General features: G+C 44.8%; 1 protein-coding gene and 1 long non-coding RNA gene across 10 annotated transcripts in view; one reads left to right on the top strand and one right to left on the bottom strand.

Annotated features, from left to right (window-relative positions):
- The first annotated feature begins 1,042 nt into the window (after positions 1-1,042).
- On the top strand, positions 1,043-26,471 carry TTF1 (transcription termination factor 1). 4 transcript variants are annotated; one of them, XR_012008426.1, is made up of 11 exons: positions 1,043-1,110; positions 4,749-5,801; positions 7,382-7,608; positions 9,000-9,185; positions 10,825-10,903; positions 14,595-14,725; positions 16,705-16,932; positions 18,885-18,974; positions 20,076-20,141; positions 23,016-23,101; positions 23,749-26,471. XR_012008426.1 is itself a non-coding variant. In XM_072778458.1 (11 exons), the coding sequence occupies exons 2-11, from the start codon at positions 4,756-4,758 to the stop codon at positions 23,928-23,930; spliced, it is 2,328 nt and encodes a 775-aa protein (XP_072634559.1). In that variant the 5' UTR covers positions 1,043-1,110; positions 4,749-4,755; the 3' UTR covers positions 23,931-26,471. The 4 variants fall into 4 exon arrangements, 3 of the variants coding, with proteins under 3 accessions (XP_072634559.1, XP_072634561.1, XP_072634560.1); XM_072778458.1 differs by having other exon boundaries at positions 16,705-16,939; XM_072778460.1 differs by having other exon boundaries at positions 16,705-16,939; positions 23,255-26,471.
- LOC140605905 (uncharacterized) overlaps positions 9,648-26,737 on the bottom strand; it is a 36,251-nt gene continuing 19,161 nt past the window's right edge. For 5 of the 6 annotated variants that reach the window (XR_012008432.1, XR_012008428.1, XR_012008429.1 and 2 more), the window contains 2 exons: positions 25,988-26,124; positions 9,648-25,069 (listed from right to left, as the gene is read on the bottom strand). This is a non-coding gene — a long non-coding RNA (uncharacterized lncRNA). The remainder of the gene's footprint in view (positions 25,070-25,987; positions 26,125-26,737) is intronic. The other variant, XR_012008430.1, reaches the window with a different exon arrangement.

Genomic DNA, 26,737 nt, shown 5'->3' with positions numbered 1-26,737 from the left:
TCCACTATTCAATGAGTCTAAAAGTTTGAGTAGTTTATATACTAGCCTCGACTTAAAAGCTTTACTTTGAATCATGAGCCAAGTTTCTTCAGGGCACAGCTGCAACAGGAGGATTGGAATACAAGGATCCTTCTAGCTTCAAGTCAGCTTAACGCAGTAGCCTTTGCCCACCTCTGCCTTCAACTTCTACCACCCTCTCTCATAGTTACTCTGCTCAAGCTGCCTGGCTGGCTTCCAGTTCCACCAGTGACCAAGAGCAGGGCCTTTGCCCTTGATTCCAGCCTCGAACAATCTTCCATTTAGATTTCTACTCCCTGTTATCATTTACAACTCAGCTCAAATGTTACTTCTGGAAGAACCTTCCCTTCCACCTAAACTACAGTACAATCTCCCTTCCACCTGCAGTACTACAGTATTGGATATCCCCCTTCCACCTACAGTACTACACTGCTATCCTCCTTCCACCTGCAGTACTACAGTACTCTTTCCCTTCCACCTACAATACTACAGTACGATCTCCCTTCCACCTGCAGTAGTACAGTGCTATCCCTCTTCCACCTGCAGAACTACAGCGCTACCTCCCTTCCACCTGCAGAACTACAGCGCTACCTCCCTTCCACCTGCAGAACTACAGCACCACTCCCCTTCCACCCACAGCACTACGATACTCCATCCACACTCGCTGTCCACCCTCACTCTCCAGCACAGTACCCTGTTTTCCTTTCCCCAGGATAACGTAACAGGATCATGGTTCGTTTGTTTATGTCTTGCTTAGTTCAGGTATCTCACCGCCTGGTTCACTCCTGAACTAGAACGAGCTCTGCAAAAACGTGACGAGGCGGAACGCACGCGCGAGCCAGAAGGCCAGGCGGGGACTTCTGTCCCCTCTCTGTTGTCGGATCACGCTCTACCCGACGCCACTGCGCTCCGGGAGGACCCGGAACGGAACCCACCGGCTCCGACGCCTACGTCAAAGCGCGAAGCGCGGCGGCGGGCTTGTTGCCATGGCAGCGTGATGCCGAGGCGGGGACCGGAAGTGACGCGCGACTACTTCCGCTTCCACCACCGCTGCACTTCCGGATTGGAAGAAAGGTGGCGGCGTTTTGGGCGGTAGGTTGAAAAAGCTTTTCGGCTCGTTGATTGTTGGGGATTTTTGATGCGCGCGTGGAGTCCAGTGGTGTGTGGTGGGGCGTTCGCCTCGCAGAGGCCGCCTATGGCGTTGGCCTCCAGGCCGGCCCGCGGGGGCCGAGGCTTGGGTCTTGGGCAGGACAGGGTCGAGAGTCGGACACCGGGCCGTGCCGCCCTTCTCGGCCCCGGAGCGCCGGTCGCCGAGCAGGGTGTCTGTCGCACCTCACAAGTGGCGGGAGAGGGCGTGTTCGCAGCCGGTGGGCTCAGATGCTTGTCCCCGGATGTGGCGAGCACGAGGGCACCTTTAGGAGCCAGATCGACGAGATGCCAGCCTTAGGGGGGCCGATCGTGTTCCGGCGGCACCGAGTGCTAGAGGGCAGCTGCGTCCCGGCAGCCGGCACCCAGGCAGCGGTTAGAGAGAGGCATTCTTAAGGAAACGACTTTCGGACTGAGACCAGTTAACGCGAAGAAAGGTAACTCAGAGGAAGGAGCATCACCAGCAGAACAAATTGCTTTTGAAAAGTCCTTGAGAATGAAAATGGGCTTGTGCATTCTAGGAACTGAGAGAAGAAGCAGCGTGTCTGAAACCCAGAGAAAAATGATAGGGGGAGAGGTAGACGTGGACCAGACCAGATGACGAAGGGCATGGTAGGTCTATAAGGATTTGGGACCTGATCTTAAGAATGACAGGGAAACCATAAAAAGTTTTGGTGGGGTGGGCACCTGGGTGGCTCAGTCAGTGAAGTGTCCAGCTCTTGGTTTAAGCTCAGTCATGATCTCAGGGTCATGAGATCAAGCCCTGAGTTGGGCTCCAGGGTCAGCACAGAGTCTCCTTAAGAGTCTCTCCCCCTCTGCCACTCCCCCTCATGCTCACTCACTTCTCTCTGTATCTAAAATAAAAAATAAAAAGTTTTGGTGAGGTGCAACTATGTTTTTAAAAGGTCATGCTGAGGGCAGCCCGGGTGGCTCAGCGGTTTAGTGCCTGCCTTGGGCCCTGGGTGTGATCCTCGGGACCCAGCATCCGGTCCCCCATCGGGCTCCCTGCATAGAGCCTGCTTCTCCCTCTACCTGTGTCTCTCATGAATAAATAAATAAAATCTTAAAAAATAAAAGTTCATGCTGAGTTCCAGAGACCAGAGGGAGAAGTTTAAGAGGTACTGAAAGAAAGAAAGAAAGAAAGAAAGAAAGAAAGAAAGAAAGAAAGAAAGAAAAAAAGAAAAGAATGGTGGAGAGAGAAAGGAGAAAATATTTAAATAAATTACCTGCTTTGTTCATTGTTATTAAGAAGTCCTGAAAGATGAGCTAGAAAAGTGTCTCTTGGATTTAGTGGTTTGGAGGTCATAAGCACTCTTACTGGAGCAGTCTCAGCAGAGGAGTGGGGGTGGAAGCTACAAAGAAGTTAATGTGGCCAGAAGGGAGCCAGTGCAGAAGAGACAGCCTGAAGATACAGGAGAGGGATAGGGTCCCTAATTTTTCATGGGTAGTGAAGATGCTTTGAGAATTGTGTGGCTAGAGGGAAGGAAAAGTATGAAAGAACATGTGGGTTTATCCCCATAAGTCAGATCCCCCGGTCCCAGGACCTCCCCTTCAGTGGAGACACATAGAGGCCTTTCTACCTGGTGTCACCCAAAGATGCATGGAAACTTATCTCTAAAGGAATTCCAGAATGTGGATTCTAGATGGTGGAAATATAGAGGGCAAGAAGACAGGCAAACTGCCTTCTTTCTTGGGAGTTTACTTTTTTAGCAGAGGAGACAGACATGAAATGACTAGTTAACTAAGCATTTTATTTAAAGTACAGTGTGATCTCAGTGCTGCAAAGGTGAAGTACAGCTTGCTCTGAAAGTATATCACCTTGGAATGCATGGACCCAGGGGGTCAAAGAATGCTTTTCTCTTTCTCCATCACCTCCTCCTCCTTCTTTTCCTCCTTTGTAAATACTTATATGTATATATCCTTTAGTCGCTTGCTTTTTTTTTTTTTTTTAAGATTTATTTATTTCTTCATTCATTCATGAGAGATACAGAGAGGGAGCAGCAGAGACATAGGCAGAGGGAGAGGCAGGCTCCATGCAGGGAGTCTGATGTGGGACTCAATCCTGGGACTCTAGGATCACGCCCTGGGCCAAAGACAGGTGCTAAACCACTGAGCCACCCAGGCATCCCTAGTTGCTTGTTTTTATTTTTTTTTATTTTTTATTTTTTTTTTAAAATTTTTTTTATTTATTTATTTATGATAGTCACACAGAGAGAGAGAGAGAGAGGCAGAGACATAGGCAGAGGGAGAGGGAGAAGCAGGCTCCATGCACTGGGAGCCCGACGTGGGATTTGATCCCGGGTCTCCAGGATCGCCCCCTGGGCCAAAGGCAGGCGCTAAACCGCTGCGCCACCCAGGGATCCCTGCTTGTTTTTAAATACAAATGAAAGCCATCTGTACCCTTGTTCTACTTCTTGCTTTTTTTTTTTTTTTTTTAAGATTTTATTTATTTATTCATGAGAGACACAGAGAGAGAGAGAGAGAGAGGCAGGGAGAGGCAGGCTCCATGCAGGGAGCCCGACGTGGGACTCGATCCCAGGTCTCCAGGATCAGGCCTTGGGCTGAAGGCGGCACTAAACCGCTGAGCCACTCAAGCTTCCCTACTTCTTGCTTTTTAAGTGAACTATTTCAAGCTTTCAAATAAGTGTAAATAAAAATATAACAAACACCCTTGTTCTCATTACCACCAATTAATAAAAGAAATGAAAGATGACATATATAAGAGAAACTGGCTCTGTACTGTCCCTGATCTCTGCATTTGCCAGTTGTAATCCCCACACCTATAAAATAAATGTTATCAGAAAAGACAAATGTTATCAGAAAAGATAATGTAAAATTGTTTTGTGGTTTTAAACTTAGTAGACATAGTATCAAAATGTAACTCTTTAGCTAGGGAGAGCTTTCTTGAAGAGGCCATACTAAAGCCAAGCTCTGAAGGATGAAAAGAAGTAGGAGGATGGGGAGGCTGCAGAGTGCATTCTAGAAAGAGGGACTCCTAGGGTTTAAGACCTTGAGCCAGGGAAAGAATGTGGCATGTTTGAGGAACCCAAAAAAAGGCATGTGTGGCTAGAGCACAAAGTTGGACAGGAGAGGTAAAAGATGAGGCAGGAAGGGGGGGAACAGGGCCCTGATCATGCTGGGTACTGTTATTCTCTGTTAAGTTTTTTTTTTTTTTTTTTACCATATAAAGCCAGTGGGACCAGACAGCAAATTACAGTGAACTTCCTATGCATTTAGAATAATACAAAATTTATGATCATGACACCAGCCTTGTCATTTGTCATACAATCTCAATTTTCTGTGATTTTTTTTTTTTTTTTCCTGAGAGTGAGGTTTTAAATGCTTTGCCAGGGGACACCTGGGTGGCTCAATGGTTGAGCATCTGCCTTCAGCTCAGGGCATGATCCCAGGGTCATGGGATCAGGTTCCATATTGGGCTCCCTGCGAGGAGCCTGCTTCTCCCTCTGCCTATGTCTCTGCCTCTCTCTGTGTGTCTCTCATGAATAAATAAATAAAATCTTTAAAAAAATAAAAAGTAAATAAATGCTTTGCCAAAATAAACCATTGTTGTCATTTCCCCACAGGAACAGAATGGAAGGAGAATCGAGCAGACTGGAAATTCATACTCCAGTTTTTGACAAGAAAAAGAAAAAGAAAAAGTATTCTGTATATAAGGAAGGACATCTAAGGCATCCCCATGAAAGTGTCAGAGACTCCCCCCTGGCAAGTGAGCAGTCTCGTGTAACCAAGAATAAAAAAAAAAGAAAGGATTTCCAGCATCTTCTTTCTTCCCCTTTGAAAAAATCAGAAATATGTGATGAGACTGAAACGGCCACTTCTGTACCCAAAAAGAAAAGAAAGAAAAAGCACAGAGATTCAGGAGTGGATGAGGAAACAGGTGTGGTGTATGTCCTAGTGGATAAAGAAAATATCGAGAACACCCCAAAGAATTTTAGGAGGGATGTCGATGTCGTGTATGTTGATGTGAGCCAGGAACAAAAACCAGCAAAAGATCCTGAAGCAGGTGAACTACATTCAGTTCCTAAGTCACATAAAAACGAGTTGGAAGAGCTGAACTGTCGAGTTAAGGAGACAAAGCGTAAAAAAAAACATCGGAGGAAAGAGGCTTCCTGTGATGCTGAGCAGGAGAGCCCACCTGCTAGGCTCGCCCTGCCCAAGTCGGGTCCGGATCCACAGGAGCTGGAAGGCCTGCTTTCTGTGGGCCCAGAGGGCGGAATCCCACAACTACCAGTAGCAGCTGATAAAAAAAAGCATAAGAAAAAAAAGAGAAAAATTTCACACCACCAGGAACTTGAGGCATTGGCTGGGCCTGGTAGTGTCGAGAATGCGTACTCCAAAGGATGGCAAAGGGTCAGTGAAGTTGGGACCACAGAAGAATGGCAAGGGGTCAGTGAAGTTGGGACTGCTGGTCGAGTGAAGAAAAAGTCTAAGAAGAGGAAGCGAAGGTCTTCTGCTGAAAGTCTCGTAATGCCAGGTGGTGATTTCACAGTGCCTGCTACAAGCTTTGAGGATGCACATTCTGATTCACTAGAAGGTAATGGTGCCCTGATTGAAGAAAGTGCGAAACCCAGGCCACAGGAGGAGAAAACCCAGGCCTGTTTGGAAGAGGTGCAGAGGTAACGTGGGAATGTTGTGTCTCCTGGTGTGTATGTCTTTTGTGTGAATTCTGCCCATGACCTCTTTATCCAGTGCATCTGTAGTAAATGGCAGAAATCATAGAGAGACAGACCATCAAATGTACAGAACCATGTATACATTGAACTGAGTGACTTGGCAGGAAGCTTCCTTTCTTCATGTATAAAGTAAAGCAGTTAGATTGGATTTTCACTGAGAACTATCCCATCCCTGAAATTCTACAAATAGGTTTAAAAGGGCATTTTAAGGGACGCCTGGGTGGCTCAGTGGTTAAGCATCTGCCTTCAGCCCAGAGTGTGATCCTGGAGTCCAGAAATCGAGTCCCACATTGGGCTCCCTGCATGCAGCCTGCTTCTCCCTCTGCCTATGTCTCTGCCTCTCTCTCTCTCAATGTGTCTCATGAATAAATAAATAAAATCTTTAAAAAATAATAATAAATAAAAGGGCATCTTAAGACCTCTGAATTACCTTTGTTTGTCTGTGTGCATAACACAGAAGAAAAGGATCATGTAACTTAGAATTTTTATAGAGCAGGAAAGACCTTGAAGTAGGGTTCTCCCTAATAAAAGAAATTTAGGCGTAATTATATAACTATTGTGTAAGTCAGCTGGCTGATAGAATAAACACAGCATTCATAATAGAGCAGGGTTTTTTTGTTTTTGTTTTTGTTTTTTTATTAAACCACTTTATCTTGGTTCCTAGGACTTGGGACAGATTTTTCTCCCCGTTTTTACTCAATGGCTCTTTTTTTCTTTCTCATATTTGTTAGGTAGCCCTGGCCTAAAATGGTTTTCCACAAAAAAAGTTCAATAGGAGAGGATGCCACTTCAGGTAGTATCAGTAAGTGGGGCCCACTCACCTCTTCTCCATCAGGGGAAATGCTGATGTGAGGCAGGCATATTGAGGACTGTGGTTTGAAACTTGTATTGGGCTGTGGGCCTTCTGAAAGCTGCTGAGCCTTTGCTCAGACAAATGCACACGATTTTTCTTTTTCTTCTTTTTTTTTAAGTTTCCTGCCTGAGTGGTTAGCTGATAAGATTGACCATAGAGGGGATTTGGACATCTGGCAGAGAGTTTGGGGATTAATTAGTGACAGATGCATAGAAAACTAAGCAGAGGGGGAAAATGTGGCCATTGTCACCTGCAGCAAAGGAACTGTAACCACATGGACCCTGAATAGTGATTTAATTGATTAGTAACCATTATCACAAAATTTAAATGCTTGGAAGGGTTGAGGGGGAGGTGTCTTGAGTGTCCATGGGATAGAACAGGGCTTAGCTCATTAAGAAGTCAGTATCTGAAACAAGAATAATTGGGACATAGCGACATAAATAACTAGCACATCCTGGAAATAGGGCTTCAGGACTCCTGGCCTCTGAGGTGTGTGCACATTAGTAAAATTACATCAGAGAGTCCAAATGTCACAGACCAAATCAGCTCCAACATCCCTCCTAGCTCTAACACTGTCTAGCCTAAGTAAGGATCATTTTAAGAAAAGAATCAGAAATCCACTAGGGCAAGTGATACATTAATGTGAGTCCATCCAATTCTCCCCTCACAGCTTAGAACCTACAAATGAAGAGGAAATCCACTTGGAATTGGCCAAAGATTCTGAAACAAAATATCTATCAGAAGATTCAAGAGATTCGGGTGACTCAGATGTGGATTTGGACTCGGCTGTGAAGCAGCTCCAAGAATTCATTCCAGACATCAAGGAAAGGGCCGCCACTACAATCAAGCGGATGTACCGGGATGACTTGGGGCGGTTTAAGGAATTTAAAGCACAGGGTGAGCTGGTGGCACTTTAATATTTGTCAAACTTTCCTGTCTACTTTCCTGTCTGCCTCGGGAGCCCCTGCCTTTGTTTTGTGAGTGATGCAGATATCTAGATTCACAAGAAGCATCCTCTAGGGTGCTTTCAGCTTCCCCTCCTTCCTGAATTGTTATCTGAGCCATAAAATTAGCAAAATGAGAAGCCTGGGTCTAGAAGCCCGGTTCTTGGTCTTCTCCACCTAGCTTCTGGTAGGGGAGGCACAGAAGGATGGGGTGGAGGAGCCCAGTGTAGCCCAGAAGAAGAAGAGGAGGCCCGGTGGCTGAACCCTTGGGGAGGATGCAGTAGTAAAAGAAAATGAAAACAGTATTGATGAACTATAGCTTCTTTCCCCAAGGTATTAAGTTGAGGGTAGGCTGGTCGTAGTGGCCACTGTTTCACACAAGGACCCAGTGTGGTCTCCTTAATTTCATGTGTAAGTCATGTCACATGAAATTTCATGTGAAATTTCATGTTTTAAGAACCTCCCAGAAAGCTTATGGAATTTGAAGAGTAAACTACAAATTTAAGGCTGTGTGCTACAAATAAGTGATTATTTACTGAGTAGCTCCGTGAGGCCCAGTACTTCTGGTCATTGTGAAAAGTAGAATGCTGGCCTTATGGAGTTAATCATGTTGAAAAGATTCATTTGAAAAAACAGACAAGAAAAAATATAATTCATAGAGTAGTATCTATAGAATGGTCCCATTCTATTTCTGTATTTTATAAAAAAGATACTCTTAAAATGAGTCTAAGCATAGAAAAACATAGTATATAAGACTATCAATACAAAATAAAACTTGATTGCTTTGAGTTATAAAAGGGATTTATGAAAGAATGTAAAGCTTGGTGATGTTGCTACCCCTACCCCGCATAGGTATGCATAGAGGGTATGTGAATATTCAAGCTCTTCTTGGCCAATTCACAGCACCACTTTGGGGAGAGGAGTGTAGCAGAAGAGAGTAAAGGGGAAGGATGCTGCTTTTAGATGTTTATTTCCATACTGCTTGAATTTTTAATGAATGTATATTCTTTTTTAATATAAAAAATAACTATTTTCAAAAGAGATTAATAAATGGGGAAGATCACTTTGGAAGAGGATGACCAGGGAAGACTTTGGGAGCTGAGGGGCTTATGCTATACTTGAAGGGGTAAGAGGTCCACAGCAGGGGTCGGGGTAGTGTAGCCAGCCAGGCCAGGGAAGCTCACCTCCAGTGCCAGGGGCTGTTGCCAGCAGGGGGCGGGGAGTTTGCTGGGGAGGGGGGGTGCTGGCAGCTGGCAGGCCACCTTATTGTAATTGCTGAAGATCAGGTGGTAGGCTTTTTTCATTATTGACAATACATACTTTTTCTCACCATCCAAATCCTAGGTGTTGCTATTCGATTTGGCAAGTTTTCTGTAAAGGAAAATAAGCAGCTAGAGAAAAATGTGCAAGAATTTCTGTCCCTGACAGGAATCGAGAATGCAGACAAACTGCTGTACACAGACAGATACCCAGAGGAGAAATCTGTGATCACCGACTTAAAAAGAAAATATGCATTTCGATTGCACATTGGTGAGTTTAAAACTGTTTGCTTTTTGACCATCCACAGCCTTCCAACTCTAAAGGGAGAACCCATGGTAAGTACTTAGTGCAGCACCTGGCCCACGTGGTACATGTTACCTGCTGCTGTGGTTAGTAGTAATACGGGAGAGTTCGGTTCTTTTCTCACAGGATCGAAGAATGAATCTCGTGGACAATGAAAAGTGAGTAAAGCGATAGGAGTTTATTAAGCAAAGATACAGAGAAAGCTCTCAGAAGTGAGAGGGGTCCCAACAGGGTTGCCACTAAAGGCTGTTAGTGGCAGCCTTTTATTGAGAACTGACTGGGAAGCTTGTGGCCTTGAGATTCTTGTGTAGTTTTGGTTTGAGCAAAGACTATTGATAATATCCTTAAGGACTTACTTCTTTGTGGTCTGGTCTTTCACGTCTGGTGAAAACTTTCTGTGATTACTTGCTAGCCATCAAAGGGAAATACTTCCTAACATTTTGGAGCTAGGGAGCCAGATTTTTTTTTTTTTTTTTTTTTTTGCCTGTTTTTGCTCTCTTATCTCTGTTTCCTTGGGATTGGTAGGAGCCTTGGTGTCCTTGGGATTTTTGGGAGCCCAACTCTGGGCCTTTCCCTTATCTTTCCCTGCCTGGCCCCATCTGTCACTAACTCAGTAGCATTCTTACTGACAGCCTGTACTTTTGGGCATTTGGAATGTGTTCTTGTCTCCCCAGTATAGCGCTTTTACAGATTTTATAAAAAGTGACACGACCAACTTCTAGCTTTCCTACCTGGTAATAAGTATCATTTTGGTTTCTCTTCCCGGTCTTTATTATGTGTTGTTTTGCATATGCTGCACAGAGCGCATTCTTTTTTACAAGAAGATTTTATTTATTAGAGAGAGAGCCAAAGAGAGAATCTCAAGCAGACTCCTTGCTGAGCACAGAGCCTGATGCAGGGCTCAATCTCATGACCCTGAGATCATGACCTGAGCTGAACTCAAGAGTCGGATGCTCACCCGACCCAGGCACCCCAAAGCACATTCTTATGTGCACCAGGGTCTTCAAAGTTTTCCAAGTATTGCCGCATCTGTGCTTTGCCACTGGAACCCTCCTCCTACAGATGTCCTTGGAAAGTGAGAAGCAACACGTCATCAGACTGAAAAAAAAAAAAAAAAATCCCTGAATTTAAAGAGGATGATTTCTTAAGTGTTCTATCAAGTGTACAAGAGAAAACAGACTAGGGCGCCCCTGTCAAGAGGCCATTTTGTCCTTAGAGTGAGGAAGCAAGCAAAGCTTGCTTGTTTGGAAAGTTCTTCTGTTAATCTTATGGGAAACTTGGCATGTGTCCTCCACTTTAGCATCCTTTGCTCTTGAATCAAATTTTGTTAATGATACTTTGCTTTATAAGGGCCTTTCCCTGGAATTTGGTAGACCAAAAATGAGAGCCTTGACATAGTAAGCAGGTAGTTTTCAGATCTCTCCGAGGACTCTGGTGATTTTGTGCATCTGCTTCCCACCTGGCGCTGTGCAGGGTGTGTGAGATCCCAGCCTTGACACAGGGTCTAGGGTCATGGTGTTAAAAGGAGCCATGCTGGGTTCCTTTTACAATTGTGACTCCATTTCAAGCCTATGTGTCCCTCTGACTGCCTTTCTTCTGGCTTTAGGAAAGGGCATCGCCCGGCCCTGGAAGCTTGTTTACTATCGAGCAAAGAAGATGTTTGATATCAATAACTACAAAGGCAGGTAAGAAAAAGTCTTAGCAGCTTGAGCAGAACATTTCTCTGGTCTTCGCTGATGGTGTAAATCAGAATGTCCACAACACATTAGAGGTAAAAAACCATGAACATCTTTTGTGTGTGAAAGCAGACTGTATGTCTGTGGTCAGGTGTATATCTTCAGAGCCCATTTCAGTTTCTGCCTCTTTTTTTTTTTTTTTTTTTTAAGATTTTATTTATTTATTCATGAGAGACAGAGAGAGAGAGGCAGAGACATAGGCAGAGGGAGAAGCAGGCTCCATTCAGGGATCACGCCCTGGGCCGAAGGCGATGCTAAACTGCTGAGCCACCCGGGCTGCCCAGTGTCTGCATCTTTAGTAAACACTTGTGATCTTGCCCATTCTAAATCCTTGGCTTTTTTTTTTTTTTTTTTAGCACTAAGTGTACCATGGCTCTTTTATGTTAGTCATGAAGTTCTTTGCTCTCTGCTAATTTTTGAGCTCCCTGTGTACCCAAACATTCCTTTTCTTTTTTCCTTTTTTTTTTTTTTTAAGATTTTATTTATTTGAGAGATACAGAAAAAGTGAGAGAGCACAAGCAGCAGGGAGAGGGAGAAATAGACACAGACTCCCTGCTGAAGAGGGAGCCAGATGTGGGGCTCAATCTCAGGACCCTGAGATCATGACCTGAGCCATGACACTCAACCCACTGAGCCACCCAGGCACCCCCTCAAACGTTCCTTTTCAATGCGGTGTTCCCTTCAGCACTCAGCACAATTCTTTGAGTTTTTAGTGAATATTTGAAGGTGGGATAAACACTAAGAGGAGGTCACATAGGAGTGGGTCGGTAGTGACAATGCAGAGTGTCTTATGATAGCCATTCTCCCTTTTTCCCCAAGTAAAATACCCAATTATATTTTGTTCCTAACGTTCCAGATAAAACTAGCATAGTTCGGGTGTTAGCTACAGGTAAGCACTTTGCTTCAGGAGAGAGGGAATAGGCAAGAAGGCATCAGCCTCTCCCTCTGAGGGCCCAGACAAACAACCAGTGGCTCAGCTACTTTATCTCACTCTGGAAAGCAGATTTAGTAAATCTAGTGGCAGGGCCAGTTGTGTTCCAGGTAGCTGCATCAATGTCTTTTTTTTTTTCTTTTTTCTTTTTTCAAAGGTTTTATTGATTTATTTGAGAGAGGGAGAGGGGAGGAGCAGAGGGAGGGAGAAGCAGACTTCCCACTGAGCAGGGAGCCTGATATGGGGCTCAATCCCAGAACCCTGGGATTACAACCCCAGGTGAAGACAGACACTTAACTGAACCACCCAGGCGCCCCTAGCTGCATGATTTTAAACCAAGACATACATATTATCTGATCTCCAAACACTGATATGACCTTGGTTTCTTAAATTTTGACCAAAAAAAATACACCTTAAGCAGAGGGAAAGATTGCCCAAAGACTAATACCTGCCCTCCCCTTTTTCCCAAGCCCTGGGATTGGACATCTGTGGACAGAGCCTTAAGGATATTCACTAAAGATGACATTTTAAGTGAGACTTGAAAGAATGTGCTTTTGGCAAATGAATGGTGGCAGCTGAGGTGAATTTTTCTAACTGCGACATAAGCATGGGAATGAAAGGTTTAGAATAATAGAAGTCTGTCATTTTAATAAGAAAGTTAATTCATTTGTTTGCACCACATGATTTGTGTATGCTAACCATTCGCCCTTAGAATATTTTTTCTAAGTTAAGGATTCTTAACTGGAAAAAAAACCCCACAGAAAGTCAAAAATCAAAGAGTTTTAAAGCCCTGGGGGACTTCAGAGGTCAGTACCTGTTTCCTCATTGTTATGCCCTCACTTTCTCTCTCTTCTCCTCCTTTTTTGTTGATTAATTTGTTTTTAATCTCAGAAATACCCTGACTGCCTTGAGAAGGAAACGGCTAGAAAGCTTGATTCTTAACTGAAGAATTACAGGTTTCTACTAAATTGCACTCTGCATTTGTAGTTGAATTTCTGAGAGTGCTAGGCACTGTTGAAAGTAGTTCTGGATCACTGTCCTCAGGAACGGTTAGTAGTTTGCTAAGGCTTCTCTTAGATTGAGTTAGTAATAACATAACCACCATTCCCCATCCCCATATTAAGGAATTATAGAATGCCCTAAGGATTGCTTTCATTTCACTTAGACACTGAAGGGATTTAATCTCCAAATCTACTTTTAGTGTTTTTTTTTGGTCCTTGTCTTTAGAATATTTGTTTTCATGTGGGATTAATACACTGTATGTTCCTTAAATAATTGAGTATTTGTGTGAAGCCATTTGTTACATATTTATTGAATGTCTGCTGTCTGTCAAGCATTATGGATACCATGGTGTAGAAACAACAGCACCCCTGCCCTCATAGGACATGCCCTTTAGAACCGTCCTGTCCATCACAGTGGCCACCAGCCTCAAGTGGCTGAGGAGGACTTGAAATCAATTTAGTCCAAGTTCAGAGATGTCGTAAGAGTGACATACATGCTGGAGTTAGAAGGAAATAATATGAAATATCTCATTAATACTTTCAGATCCCAGTTACGTGTCGAAATGATTAGCATTTTTAATATATTGGATTAAATCTAGTATTTTATTAAATTTATTAAAATGATATTTTTACCCAACCACTACAAGGTTTGGATTAAATATATGGCTCATAGTACATTTATGTTGGACAGCGCTGGTCTAGGGGAAGAGATGGGTAAATGATGGGACCCCTAGATGTGCTACTGCCTGTCTGTGGGGAGTGCAGTGAAAGGGGCAGAGCTTTCTCTGGAGGAGAACAGCAAGGGGACAGGATGCTCAGGTGGTCGGGGCAGCCTCGCTGAAGATGGGCCACCCGCAGGGTTTTCAGGAGCCATCCAGGTGGGTGGAGAAAGGCCATTTTCACCACAGCACAGAGGCTCCTAGGGGAGAAAGGCCTAAAGAAGGCTAGTGGGGAGGGGCACCATTGTGGCTCAGTGGTTGAGTGTTGGCCTTTGGCTCAGGGCGTGATCCAGGATCAAGTCCCACATCGGGCTCCATGTGGGGAGACTGCTTCTTCCTCTGCCTATGTCTCTGCTTCTCTCTGTGTGTCTCTCATGAATAAATAAATAAAATCTCTAAAAAAAAAAAAAAAAAAGAGGAAGAAGGAAAAGAAGAAGGCTAGTGGGGCTGAACTGTAGGGAGCGCTGGGCCTAGTAGGCACATGGGGGAGCTGGTATTTTGTGTGTGCAGTACAAAGCCTTGGGGGTTTGGATGGGGAATAAAGTGACCCAGTTATTTGCTCTGGCTCCTGTGTAACTGAGCCAGGCCTGTGGCCTGGGACTGCAGTGACTGATTTATAGGGTGACCATATCCAAGATGCTGGGATAGGAAGTGACGGGAGCTCTGGTCCTTGGGACCAGCCTGTCCCAGCAACTCTTCTCAGAACTACAGGGAACTGCAAAGAAAGTACACTTCATTTGTCTTTTTTTAACATTTTACTTATTTATTTGAGAGATGGCAAGAGAGGACATGAGCAGTGAGAAGAGGGAGAAGCAGACTCCCCCACTGAGTGGGGAGCCCGACTCAGGGCTCGATCCCAGGACCCCAGGACCACGACCAGAGCCAAAGGCAGACACCTAACCGACTGAGCCACCCAGGCACCCCGAAAATACAGTTTTTCAGGCATCTTGTACTTAACTGAGAATTGTGACACGTTTCCCCTCTCTCAGGTATAGCAAAGGAGATATGGAGAAGTTAAAGATATACCATTCCCTGCATGGGAACGACTGGAAAAAGATTGGCGAAATGGTAGCTCGAAGTAGCCTCTCCGTTGCCCTGAAGTTCTCCCAAATTGGCAGTCGTAAGTGGTGGTCTCTGGTGCCCCCGGGTGAGCAGATGAGCCCCCGGACCCCTGGTGCAGGCATCCAGGCCTGCCTGTCTTCTGAGGAAGCACTTTTTAAGCCGTCCTCCATCCTGATTCTTTGCATTTCCTCATGTGTGTTTCTGAAACCATGCAGCCTCTATTCACAAGCCCGATTCCTGCCACCTGAGGTTGGTCCCGTTCAGCACAGCTCTCACCACCAGCTTGACCAATACCCTAGGGAGCTGGCGGGTAGCAGAGCCAGCATGGAGGAGGTCCCCCCAACCAGAGGGCGACAGAGGTTAGGCAAGGACTTTTCCAAAACTGCTGTGTCTTTTTCTCCTCTTTCATAAAGAGTTTTCTTGGTTCTATCTGTTGCATTATAAAATCCTGAGTTGCTTCAAGAGGACAGCCCACAAGGGGTGACATGCTCCATCACATGGCAGGGCCGTGTGGCAGGAGGAGTGGCCAGGCATCTGTAGACCTGGCGTGACTGGGAGCCATGCCTTTTGTGCCACCACGTCCAGCCACTGGAGCCATGCAAGGACTCAGTGTGGCCAGTTCTCCCAGGTTCTGAGAAGTAAAACAGAAGTCTGGATTTGGGGTGTCTGTGTGTGTGTGTGTGTGTGTGTAGTGTAGATTTTTTTTTTTCCTGTGGTACTCTTGATTTTTAAATATTCATCTAAATTGTGGAGAAAAAGTAACACCACCACTTTATATTGTCTGTAACTCTCCCCAGGAGCTCCCAGTGGGTCACTGGGCTGCATTGCGACCCCAGGCCACGATGACAAAAGGCACCTGAACTTCAAGGCAACCTCTGAGGAGGGCATCAAACCATCTGTGGTTCATCCTCCTTGTCTAGATGGTCACAGTCAGGCTGAGGAAGAGGCCTCAAACCAGCCTACAGATATCTTTGGTTTGGCCAACAGAGTGGTGGTGTGTGGTTCTTTTGTCCCCTTTAAATGTTTGAGAACATCCCAGGTTCACCTGGGAGACATTATTCTCAGAAACAAGAACAATGTTTTTGAAATAAAAAAACATACATTGCCTTAAGAAAGGACTTTTCTAGCATTGGTCCCCCCCCCCTTTTTTTTAAGATTTATTTATTTATTTATTTGAGAGAGAGAGGGCTCTCAAGCATGAGCACAGAGTTGGGGGCTTGGTGGACAGAGGGAGAGAATATTCCCACAGTCTTCTGCTGAGCACAGAGCCTGATGCAGGGCTTGATCACATGAGCCATGAGATCAGGACCTGAGCCAAATCCAAAAGTGGATGGTTAGCCAACTAAGCCTCCCAGCCCCTCTTGGCAGTGTTCCTTAAAAAGAAGTGGTTCCATTTTAATTTGTGTGTAGCTATGTTTGACGGTTGTATGTTTGTGTAACTGAGATGTTGCCCATTGTCTTCTGAAAAGTGCCTGACTTATCTTTTTTTAAGGATTTATTTAGTTTTTTAGAGAGAAAAGAGTGAGTGGGTAAAGGAGGAAGGAACAGAGGGAGGGGAAGAGAGAGAATATCAACCAGACTCCACGCTCAGCATGAAATCTAACGCAGGGCTGGATCTCAAGACCCTGAGATCATGACCTGAGCTGAGATCATGACCTGATCCAAAATCCTAAGTCGGACACTTAACTGACTGAGCCACCTAGGCACCCCTTAGACTTTATTTTTTTAGAGCGGCTTTGGGTTCACAGTTAAATGGAAAGGAAGGTGCAGAGATTTCCCGTATGTGCCCTGTGCCCATGTACACACAGCCTCCCTCATTATCAACATCTTTCCCTCCCTTCCACAAATGACACAGTCCATGAATCTACGCTGGCCCATCATTATCCCCCAGGTCCATAGTTCATGTTAGGGCTCACCCTTGGTGGTGTATGTGTTTGGACAAATGTGTAATGGGATGTATCCATCACTATCATTTTTTTCTTAATACTGTGCTTGAAAACAAATAGCAAGTATAAAATCATCCTTTTATGTCTGTAGCAAGAAATCACGGTGCTTGGAGTAAGACGGAAACCCAGAAACTTATCAAGGCTGTCGAAGAAGTGATTCTAAAGAAAATGTCTCCCCATGAGTTAAAAGAGGTGGATTCTAAACTCCAGGATAATCCTGAAGGCTGCTTGTCTATTGTTAGGGAAAAACTCTACAAGGGCATATCTTGGGTAGAAGTAGAAGCCAAAGTAGAAACCAGAAATTGGATGCAGTGTAAAAGTAAGTGGTAAGTTTTAAGGCTTCTTATATAAATTTCAAGATATTTCCCTCCTTCCCCCCCACCCACCCCACATACACACACCACGCACATCATTAGAGTGGGGAGATGAGTGGGATTAGTAAGGAGATCTGTGTGAGTAGTGTGTACAAAGCCTTCTATGGCAAGAATGATCATCTCTGGCCAGCCATTCCAACCACTTCAGTATCAGCATCCGATCCAAGTTAGCACTTCATTAACCCTGATTCATCATGTGGTTTCCTCAAAAGGAACCTGAACATCTTTAATACCCATTATTGACTTTTAGTTTCTTCACTCTGTCCCTTGCTAAGTCTTTAGTAAAACAAGATAGTTGTCTCTTTGCAGCATAAAAAAAAAAAAAAAAAAACCAAAAAAAACACAAAACTCCCCTTTAGGAGAGAGATCACGAGCACGGTGCTATGCAGTAGCTTGCCCTTTCCACAAGCCTGTCTTGTTTGGTGGTTCCTCTATCCTCACTAGCTCGAGGTGTGGTATTCACTGTAGAACTTCTTAAGACAGACTTGTCACATAGTAGCATTCTCAGTCCTGACCTCCCTGCACATTCTCTGCCTGACGTGGCTTTTCCAAGCCCTGCAAGGTCTCTGAGCTGGGTGTTCAGCTGCTACAGGGCCCCTTGGAGTAGGGGTCCCACAGCTCACGGCCCACACCTCGTTCACAAAGGGCATGCAGTCATCATCAGTGTCAAATAAGAGTGAGATCCAGAGTTTGGTATATTTTATATTAAAAGCAGACTCCTAAATTAATATCATTTATTGTTACCTTAGAATTCTGTTGTAGAATTATCTGTTTATTTTCATGGAAGTCTACACACTAGGACATAAACTCCACAGAACAGATGATGTTTTAGGGGACGAAGCATATAATATGGAGGAACCGGGGTCCTTTTCTACCCTTATAGTTTAGACTAAAAGAAGGAGTGTTTTATAAGCAGTTGGAGGATGACAGATCAGTGTTTTAAAAGGGAAATGCTGCGGAGCAGCCATGCTTCAGGATAGTGTAATTAGGATGGTGTGTAAGAGTGCTTAACTTGAAGAGCAGGAAACTTGAAACCTGAATGTAGATTTCCTTCCTATAAATTGAAATGACCTAAAGATGATATGTTTCATTTATTTGTTTGAGTGGGAGCATGTGCAGGGGTTGTGGGGGATGGAGAGGGACAGAATCCTAAACAGTCTCCGTGATGAGCTTCATTTGAGACCCTGAGATCATGACTTGAACTAAAATCAAGAGTCAGTTGCTTAACTGACTGAGCCACCCAGGCACCTAGAGGATGCATTTCAAACGAACAGAGGGTTGCTAGTATGAACAGCAGCATCATCCTCATGATGTGTATTGTGAATCCCCTTATCCAGCTAGAGATCCTATCCATCAGATCATGACCAGTTTTGCTATTTGAGAGGAGTACTTAAAAAATATTTTTGACTGGGTTGTTTGGACCTCTCATTAGGAGCTCCAGTCACCCTTCCCTCCAGCCATTAGCTTTGGGTCTTTAGTGGAATCATTTATGACTGTACTAAGTCTCTCTCGGTGTTTCCGAGAGCCGGTGACAGTCACAACAGCAGTGTCCCTCTGTTTTAAAACAATCAAAAATAGAGCTTACAGTTTCTTTTAGCACCTGCTTCTCTTCTCCCTTTTGTAACTTTGTATTACAGAAGTTTCATAGCACACAAGAATTTAGAACTTATATCCTTCATCCAGTTTCAGTAACTATCAACTTTCTATCATTTTGTTGATCATTTCCCACTTTCAGAAAGGAAATAGACATACTCTCCATGGTGGAAAATGTTAGCCGTGACGAGTCACAAGTCAGAAACTAGTTCTCAGTAATGGTGATGTAGGTGAGAAAAGTGCTGGAAATCAATGCAAACTTCACCCCTGAAAGGACACTGTGTGTTTGCTTCTTTTCATGCAGGACGGAAATCCTAACCAAGAGGATGACAAATGGTCGGGATGTATACCGCGGAGTTAATGCCCTGCAGGCCAAAATCAACCTGATCGAAAGGTACCGAAATAGAAAGCAATGCTGTTCTAACTATTTCTCTCTCACACCCAAGAGCATCTGTTGAGCAGCACAATCCGCAGTGACATTGCTAAGGTTCAGAGCCATCTTTCAGTGCTCCCTACATGTATGACCTTGGGGACGTTTCCTGCCTTTCTAGGTCTTGGTTGGTTCCTTTTAAATGAGGGTGATAATAACAGTACCTGCCTCTTGGTGTTTTGGGGAGGAGAAGTGAAATAATGCATGTAAAATGAACTACACACGTGATAAATGGAGTGGTCTCAGACTTTGAAAGTTCTGTGTGGGTGAAAGTCTGTCCTTTGGCAAGTGGAGGTCAATAATTCTAGCTGAGCCCTGCTGCTCTTCAGCATGGCTTAGTTGGTATCACTGTTGCCTGGTCTTTGGTTTTGTCTTTGGTTCCTGGTCCACCCAGAGTCCTCCCTCCACTGAAGGCAGGGGAGGCACAGGCCTGTTTTATTTCCAAAGCCATCAAGGCTCATGGGCTGGGCTCATGAGCCCAAATGGGTAACAGCAAAGAGCAGGAGAAACTTGGGATTTCGGCCACCCTGTCCAGCCTCATCCTTCCTGCTCTGTGTCCTAAGCCCTGCTTGAAGTTCTCCACAGTGGCTTGGCCTGTGGTGCCTCCACCTCCCTTCTACCAGAGGCAGCACAGAGACTAGCAGCCCTGAGGAGGCCATCGTGTCAGGCAGGCCTGGGCTCCAGTGTTGGCATGCCCCAATAGTCATGAAACCTTGAGCCAATGACTCAGGCCCTTGGCCCCGTTCCCTCTGCTGTGGAACGGAGGTACTCCCCTGACCTCAGCAGGTGTGAAAGTCTCAACACAGCTCTGGCACATGGTGATGTTGGGCACACACATGCCATTACTATGTGTCTGCAGGACTGTTTACTGGGGGAAAGCAACACGGTTTGGTGGGAGATGCAAAGGGCCCAGGAGGAGGAGAGATGGCTTTTCTTGTGGTGAATAACCTTGGGCTGGCATGCTAACCTCACTGGGCTAAGGAAGCTGGGACATATGTGAGTTCACGAGGGTATCCCTCATGTTCATGTGTGCTCAAAAACCTTGTGTTCATTTTTTTCTCGTAGATTGTATGAGGTAAATGTGGAGGACACTAACGAGATAGACTGGGAAGACCTCGCGAGCGCCATAGGGTAAGGCCATGTGTTCAGTGTGAGACTAATTGAAAGGTGAGAGCGGGCCTTGTGAGTGACTGAGATTTGATGGGATTCGCATGTAAATCATTCTGCATGTGCGTGTGTATATAGAGCCTCTGATCAGGGTGCCTGGGCCAATCAGACCCTTTCTCTACCCCTCCACCTCACTGAAGACCCGTAGGAAGTGTGAGTGAAACATGTGCAAAGTGAGAGCTTCTGGGAGCTAACAAGTTGAATGACTCATAGAGACCCCACACACCCTGTGCCCCAAATCATACATTCTTGAGTGTGCCACATTTGCTCCGTCATCCACCCTCCCACTCCCACTCCCGCTCCCACTTCCAAGGGAATAAAGTAGTTTCCTTTAACCACAGGGTTAGTGGTGGGCAGCGTGTCCTGACAAGAACGTCATCCTGCATAATCACGGTGCAGTTATTAGATTCAGGAAATCAGATGCTGGTGCAGTGTTGTGCTCTAAACCACAGTCCACATTCAAATTTCCCCACTAACGATGTCCTGGTAATGTCCTCTATAGCATCTCCCCCCGATTTACCATCCGATCCAGCTCTACACGTTTAACTGTCCTGTCTGCTCAAAGTCTTCTCCATCAGGAATCTCTATGTCTTTGGGACGTTGAGGAAGTGTGCGAGCATAGGCTGGTTGTAGACTGTCCCTTGCTTGGAGTTTATCTGGTGCCTCTTCGTGGTTAGGTTTTTGTATTTTAGGCAGAAATATGACATAGGTGATGCTGTGTCTTTATCATGTCGTGAGGCCCACGATTCTGAGTTTTGATTCTTTGGCTCTGGTGGCATTTGCCATGTTGCCTCGCTGTTTAACTGTATACCAGTTTTTCTCCTGGGGATAAGAAAGGGTGTGGGAGATATTTTGGGACCGTGTGAAGGTTCTGTTCCTCCTTCAAGGCTCCCTTGGTACTTTGAGGGCGATGTTCATTTGCATCTCTCATCTGTGGGGGTGAAGTGAACTTTCCTATATATATAAGCTACCTCTGCTGGCCTTTGCTATGAGCCTTTGTTGTGAATCGTCCTTATGTTTTGAAACCCTTCCTGCTACTGAAGACAGAGGCCACCACTCTCGGCATCAATTTATTGCTCGCAAAGTGTGATCCCCGTAAACAGAGCAGATCATTGAGAGCTGTGGTGTGCGGGGACTGATGAGCTCTCAGAAGCGGGGGTGTTAGGTGTCATTTGGCATTTAGTTTTGGAAGGTTGGACAGTGGGGCAGGGCTGCTGCCACCTGGCTGACTTTCAGAAGTGTGACATTGTCCTTGATCCACGAGGGTTTAAACTGGGTCTCATAGTTATTAGCACCTTGGGATTATGGACAAAGAACGATTAGTTTGGTTTTTGTAACTTGGAGAATGGGAAGTTTGCCATGTCCCAGACATGCTCATGGTTCCAAACCCTTCCCTTTTCCAGTTGACCTGAGGGGGTGGGAAGCCCACTGCTCAGTATCATGGGTCCCTGAGAGGTGAGGGTGGCAGGTGCTTTGAAAGAGGGGACCTTGCTCTGTACCCACCAACTCCCATCTTGAGAAGCATTCATGGCTGCAAAGCCCTCTCTTTGTAAAGAATAGCAAACCACTTTTTGAAAAATTGGGCTTTTCCAGTAATTCTTGTATATTTTATGATGTTGCTTCAGATCACAAGTTCTTAAATTAAAATGGGGCACCTGGATTGGATGGCTTAGATGTCTGCCTTCCGCTCAGGTCCTGGGATCAAGCCCCGAGTTGAGTTCCCTGCTCAGTGATGAGTTTTCTCTCTCTCCTCCTCTCCCTCTGTCTCTTTCTCAAATGAATAAATAAAATATTTTTAAAATATGGGCTTTTAATGGTTTTTAGTAAAATTATGTATTTTAAAAACAGATTGTTCCACTTAAGATTAATAAATCTCAAAACCGTAAAATAGAGATGATGGCATCTAGTCCAATACTGTTTAAAATAGTGCATTGTCAAGTTTTAAAAATGAATTTAAACAGTGAAAAATAATCAATTAAATTTAAAAGTTGAGTCTTTTTGGAGTCTTAAAGCCTCTCTTATGAATTACTTAAGCAGGATATAAAGGAAGCATGTCCGCCTACTGAGATATAATGAATGCCTCATGGGTTTGAAAACATCCAGATCCGTTACTGTGAGTTGTCCAAGCCCAAGCTTGGGTCTGCAGTACGCCCCATTGGGCACACGGCACTGCAGAAGAGGAAAGGCATAGGGGCCTTAGAACTTGGCCTTTGTGGTCAGACTGACCTGGCACTGACTCTTGGTGATGATTGTCTAGCTGCCTTTGGGCCCTTTGTTCCCTAACTTGTGTCTGAGCCTCAATTTCTTCATCCATAAAATGGTTTAATAGGACCATAATGAGGACCAGGGAGATCGTGCATGGAGGACACATAGCCCAGTGCAGACACAGTGTGCATCTGGCTAGTGGTTGCTGTGAGGAAGCATCTGATAAGAGTAGTTATTCACACTAATTATTTTAACTACTAGAGTAATTATTAGAAACAAGTAAGCCATGCTTTTGTTGTCTAAGAAAAAGTGTCCAGTACATGAAGTCAGGGATTTTCACTTTAAGAAACAGTTTTTGATTTGGTCATTTCTGTCCTTAGCATAAATTGAAAACACATGTGACTCACCAAAATATCATAAGCATCTGCTTTTTTTAGCTTCACAAAATAAAAAATCAGGGGACGTCTGCATTTGGATTATGACAAAAATGCATTTACCCTAAGTGTAGCAGTAAAGAGTGTGGGATTTGTCTGTAGCTTCCCCCGAATCAGCATGGTCCGTACACAGTGGTGAAATGGCCAGATTTTAAAACCGATGCTAACTTTTTTTTTTTTCATCTTTTCCTTTCTAAAGTGATGTTCCTCCGTCCTATGTTCAAACTAAATTTTATAAGCTGAAAGCTACCTGTGTTCCCTTTTGGCAGAAGAAGACTTTTCCAGGTCAGTATTTCCAACATTGAAATAGTTAAGAACACAGCAGGTGGTACCCTGTGTGGGAGTGTGACCCTGGGCACGTGACTTATCTTCTGGGAGCCTCAGTTTCTTCAATTGTAAAATGGTACAGATTGTCACATCCTCATCCCCACCTGACAGGACAAGATAATAGATGAATCGTGGTCAGCAGGGTGCTCGGTGCGTGGCAAGCACTCAGTAAATAACTGTGAGTGTTCCTGGATCACCATCTTGGGCACACACAACATACATGACACATACACACCACGCCACACACACAATTCCAGAATGAACCTAAGACGTCCAGTTCCTTTTCTGCAGCCATTTGTGGGTTTTTTAGGTATTCCCAAACTCAGATCATCAGACTCCTATGGGGACTTTGTTGAACACATATACCTGGGCCTTGTCCCATACATCCCAAATCCTAACCTCCAGGCTGCGTCTAGAGTCTAAATTTTCTCTTAGCAGACAGGAGAGCCTCACTCAGTCTGCCCAGCAGCAGTATTCCAGAACCATGGGTTTGGGTGACACTCTGCCCTGAAGTGTATGATGACCTCCTTCTGGCACTCAGCAGAAAGCTTGCCAGGGTTTGAATCCTGGCTGCATTTGCCCCTACTAACATTTCTTTTTTTTAGAGATTATAGACTACCTTTACGAGACCACCCTGCCTCTGCTTAAGGAAAAGTTAGAGAAGAAGATGGAGAAAGAGGGTACCGAAATCCAGAGTCCCGCAGCACCCAGGCAGGTCTTTCTGTTCAGAGACATCTTTTATCGTGATGACGACAGTGAAGGAGAAGACGGGGAGGAGAAGAGTTAGGGGATGGCACTGTGTCTTGTTCGCCTCCCCACGTTTGCTTTCCAGGTTTGGTTGTATTTCTATGCATGGGGCAAAGAAACTGCTTTCAGTATTGATGTTTAGTAGGGAAGGGGTCCTGGCCAAGGGAGGGGATGTCTATGATATTTCATATTGTGGAGCACCCCTATGTGATTCACACATTCATACTCTAGTGTGTTGGAGCGCATAAAGAAAAATGAGCATCAGGGTCAATTTACTATTTCTGTACCATTGAAAAGAAGCACAACTAGCAGTTTCTATAAAACAACAGTATCCCACATCCCTCTCACTGCAGCAGAGGTAGAGTCATGTCCCATGAACATTGTATTGTGTGGATCTCACCGTACACACACTCCGCAAAACGGGGATTGCCGACATAGTCTGGCGTGAGGCCAGTTTGCTTTTTCTTTTCCTGGTCATCACTCTATGTTCCCAGTGTATGTGAGTATGAGATAAGCACTAGCAGGGGTCATAGATCTGCTGCTCTCTCCAACTGGCTTCTGTTTGTATGTACCTGCCTCACGTGTGGATCTCATCTTCCTGAAGGAGCCGAGTGTTTAAGGATACATATTTTGCATCCAAGCTGCATTCTCAAAGCTTAAAGCCATTTACTGAATTCATCTGGTGTTCTAGCTGGAAAAAAAAAAAAAATCCAAAACAAAAACCCAGCAGTCTCTTCCATTGCTTCCAGAAGGTCTGACTCTGTTAGATTTATGGAAAGATGCCACGTGGGTCTAAGGCACAGCTCATCACCCCTCACGGAATTTCAAGGATAATTTAGATGTTGGGCGATTCCGTCAGTCAGGAAACAAAACCACTCTAGATGTTTCAAACAGAGAAGGACTTAAGGTAGGGATTGTTAAACAGGATGTTAAACAGGATGAGGGCGCAAACAGAAAAGCCCGACTTGCCTAGCCATGGGTAGCTGAGGGCAGGTACTGCAGCCCTGCATGTCCCGCGGTGACCTGGGTTGTCTGCTGCCCCTGCCCTTGCTGGAGTCTATGTCTTCTTGGAACACAGCACCTGCTGCCTCCCAGCATCTTCTGAGTGTCTTCCATGAGCCTTCCCTCAGCAGAACCCTGCCAGCAAGGGGTGTGAGCTTTCCAGGCTTCTGGCCGCACCTGAACATAAGAGAAAGCGTAGGTGAGCAGCATCCCCTGCGGCGATGTCACCATCTGTGCCAAGATGGAACTCTACCATCTCCTAAGTGTTCTCTCTGATGCCACTTATCTAACATCATGATGTGTGTGCTGTTAAGTCATCCACAAAGCTAGACATTTCTCCAAAGCTGCCATCCTTGGAGAAGGAAGGATCCAGAGACAAGTCTAGGAGGAGGCTGGTGTATCCCCAGCACCTGCCACAGTGTTGGGCACAGAAAAGAGACACAGTAAATATGCAGCAAACAAGTGGCTATTTCTTTTTAGTGAGCATTTTACCTTTGGTCACCTCCGATCTGTCAAATGTAACCTGTCTCCTTGCTGATGGGAATAGAAGTTCCTTCTGGAGGGCGATCGGGTGAAATACAGCCTTAAGAATATATATATTTTATGATCCAGCAATTTCACTTATAGAAATAGAGCAGTTTCACTTTTTAGAAGTAAAAGAACTCATGTATAAGAATGGCACGTTTATAGTTTGAGAAACAGACGAAAATGTAAATGTTCCCTAATGGAAATCTCAATTATGGAATATTCCTAGAAGGGGACGTCATCTGATAATTGAGAACAATCATGATAGATTGGGCCAACATAAAAAGGGGTAAAGAATATTATCAACTAAAATATTTCAGAAGAGTATATATTTTCAATTTTGTTAATGTAACAAAAGGAAATTGTATATACATAGATGCATTAAAACATATGGGAGAAATTAAACCCAAAGTATCGACATTGCTTCTCGGGGCAGTGGGATTGTGAATTTACAGGGTACAACTCTTGATCTGCAAATGCCAGAAAATGGGACCCAGGTAGGTCTGAGGAATCCAGGAACTCTCAAGCCTGGAAGTCTGGAGGGAGTGCTCATTTTAAGTAAGAACTGACCTAGCTACTTGGAGTCACCAAAGATGGGGTTCCTTGCAGATTCTCTGTTCCCCCCTTTGCCATGTGTGTATTCATCTTCAGTGCACACAGGGAGGGAGGCCCCTTTACACAGCCACATGCTTCAGCAGACCAGGTCCCTGTTCATAGGAAGGAAAAAAGGTCTCTTCCATTACTCTTGCTTACATCCTGGGTTTTGCTTCTAGAGCCCAAATTAGAGCCTGTGTCCAGCTCTGAACCATCACTGGAGCCAGGAAGATAGGACTGTGTTCAGCCAGTCTGGACTCACCTCTGGAGCTGGGATTTAGCTCAGCATGCCTGGGGCAGCTGAGAGGATAAATACCCCAGTGAAAAAAGTCAGGGCCCCTAAGCAGAGGAGGTGAATGGACTCTGAGGATGCAACCCACAGTTGTGTGCTGACAGTGGGTCATTGCCCGTGCCATGAATCTTCTTACCCAATAAACTTGTATACTTTTTGTAAAAGTTCTATTTTCGTAACTTTTTCTTGATATCTCCATACCTACCCCCTCAAAAAAAAAAAAAAGTACCATGCAAATATTAACCTTTGCCAAACACTGTCTTTACATAGAATCCAGGAATATGGGAGAAAAAGGTTAGGGTAAACTGTATATGTCAAATGCAGGTCCAGAAGAAGAGAGGCTTGTGAGGGGAAACTGAGTTGAATTTGGGATGTACAGGCTTTGCGGAGATGCCTGGTCCATGGCATGAGTAGAACGGGTGGAAGAGAAGCAG

The sequence above is a fragment of the Canis lupus genome, chromosome 16 (genome assembly GCF_048164855.1).
Source record: "Canis lupus baileyi chromosome 16, mCanLup2.hap1, whole genome shotgun sequence".
NCBI lineage: Eukaryota > Metazoa > Chordata > Mammalia > Carnivora > Canidae > Canis > Canis lupus.
The sequence above is the reverse complement of the archived record's forward strand: the minus strand, read 5'-3'. Positions and strand labels throughout refer to the sequence as shown.

What these genes read in the sequence shown, in the direction of transcription:
- TTF1 (XM_072778458.1), top strand. Translation starts at nt 4,756, where the DNA reads ATGGAAGGAGAATCGAGCAGACTGGAAATTCATACTCCAGTTTTTGAC. An exon ending in TGCATTTCGATTGCACATTG is followed by an intron (nt 9,186 to 10,824) that starts GTGAGTTTAAAA and finishes TTCTGGCTTTAG; the next exon opens with GAAAGGGCATCGCCCGGCCC. An exon ending in ATCAATAACTACAAAGGCAG is followed by an intron (nt 10,904 to 14,594) that starts GTAAGAAAAAGT and finishes CCCCTCTCTCAG; the next exon opens with GTATAGCAAAGGAGATATGG.